Source organism: Cyprinodon variegatus, unplaced genomic scaffold (genome assembly GCF_000732505.1).
Source record: "Cyprinodon variegatus isolate N-32 unplaced genomic scaffold, C_variegatus-1.0 Scaffold1297, whole genome shotgun sequence".
Classification (NCBI taxonomy): domain Eukaryota; kingdom Metazoa; phylum Chordata; class Actinopteri; order Cyprinodontiformes; family Cyprinodontidae; genus Cyprinodon; species Cyprinodon variegatus.
In genome coordinates this window covers 145,822-147,359 of record NW_015151750.1, presented here as the reverse complement: position 1 = coordinate 147,359, position 1,538 = coordinate 145,822, and the positions used below count along the sequence as shown (strand labels likewise).

The 1,538-nt window shown below is 43.1% G+C and overlaps 1 protein-coding gene across 1 annotated transcript in view; it reads left to right on the top strand.

The window, feature by feature from the left end:
* The window catches only part of focad (focadhesin), a gene marked incomplete at its 5' end in the record, with an annotated part of 75,092 nt that overhangs the window by 24,483 nt on the left and 49,071 nt on the right, over nt 1–1,538 (top strand). Inside the window, 2 exons of the mRNA XM_015402087.1 lie at nt 572–778; nt 905–992. Of these exons, the coding sequence (XP_015257573.1) occupies nt 572–778; nt 905–992 (295 nt within the window). The remainder of the gene's footprint in view (nt 1–571; nt 779–904; nt 993–1,538) is intronic.

Sequence of the window (1,538 nt, the reverse complement as noted above, 5' to 3'; positions counted from 1 at the left end):
GGAAGGAAGGAAGGAAGGAAGGAAGGAGGAGGACGGAGAACAAATGTCCTGAATTCACACATTTGACATTTATTTGCTGCATTAAAGCTGTGAACAGAGTGATAAAACAGAAAGGTTTTAAATGCGTTTATTTTCTCTGGTAATACATCATTAACCTTTAACACATTATATTTTAGTACGCTTCCTATTTTCAGAGAGGAAAAAAACGTCATTTATTTCTTTTTATCAAAATGAAATTGAGGGCGACCCGGATCTGGATGTGCAGGACGGATCGTGTTTCCGGGACGGATCGTGTTTCCGGGACGGATCGGGGTTTGACACCAACAAGCTAACGGGAGCTAGCCTTCTGCTTCTTCTCTACTCCAGGGGCTTTATGTAGAGCTCCCCCTACAGGTTTGGTGGGAGACAGTTCAGTAGATATCGGCGCGGTGCGGCTTATTTATGAGCGTTTCCATTTTTTCCTCTAAAAATAGTTCAATATCTCATTTGTCCTACATAATGTTTGCATGTGTTAAATGAGCTATTCTTAGAGTGTAGCCATCAGTAACCAAAATGTTTTGCCTGCCTGTAGGTGGACAGTGTGGAGGCGGTGCTGGAACTGAGTGGATTCGTGGACATTCTGCTTCAGGGTCTCATGGAAGCTTCTGGAGAGCTCTGGGAGACTGAGAGAGTCCGTCTGCTGGTGCAGCTGCTGTGTGCATGTCACCAATGCCTGAGGGTGAATGGAGACTGCAGACCGCTCCTCAACCTGATGCAACAACTACTGCCTGCATGCAAGGTCAGCTGCACATCGGCTCATAGTGCAGGAGTTGAAACTCTCTTTAAAACCAGTTAGGAACAGTTTAAAGAAGTACCAGCGAGTAAAGATTGAACGCCACCCCTAAAGCTGTGTGTGTTTTTCCAGGTTTGTCCGGTGGATGAGCTGATGATGGGGGTGGCCCTGCTTCTGCCTGAGGCCCCTGCACTTCAGCAGAGCAGCCTGCTTAGACTTGGTAAAACAAAGTCCTCAACATGCAGAAAGAATTCTGTGAATTATTTGTTTCTTATTTACACGTTTACATTTTGTAAATGGAAATTTGAAAAACCTGCAGTTTAGCAGCAATACTGAAAAATATCATATTCGGGCTGCACAGTGGAACAGTGGTTAGCACTGCTGCCTTCTAAGAAGGTTGCGGGTTCTGTGTTTCCAGGCGATAGACATAGACAGCTGGAGATATGCACCAGCGACCCCTGTGCGTGACAAGCATCAATATCACTCTATTCTTAGCTTTTATTTTGTCAAATAGATTTTTTTTCTCAAATTAAGCTGTATGAATCGGATTCTTTTTAAATTTTGTTTTAAAGATCATATTCTTGTGGGGCCCACAGGTGCAAATATGCAGAAAATGAGCTGTAAACACATGTATGATGTAAACTTCAAAACATGCAAGCATGAAAACCTTGAATATAAAAATAAAGAAAAACGGATGCAGACAGTAAATGCTGCAAGCTAAAAGAAAATGCTGCAATCACAGGAAGGAAGGAAGGAAGGAAGGAAG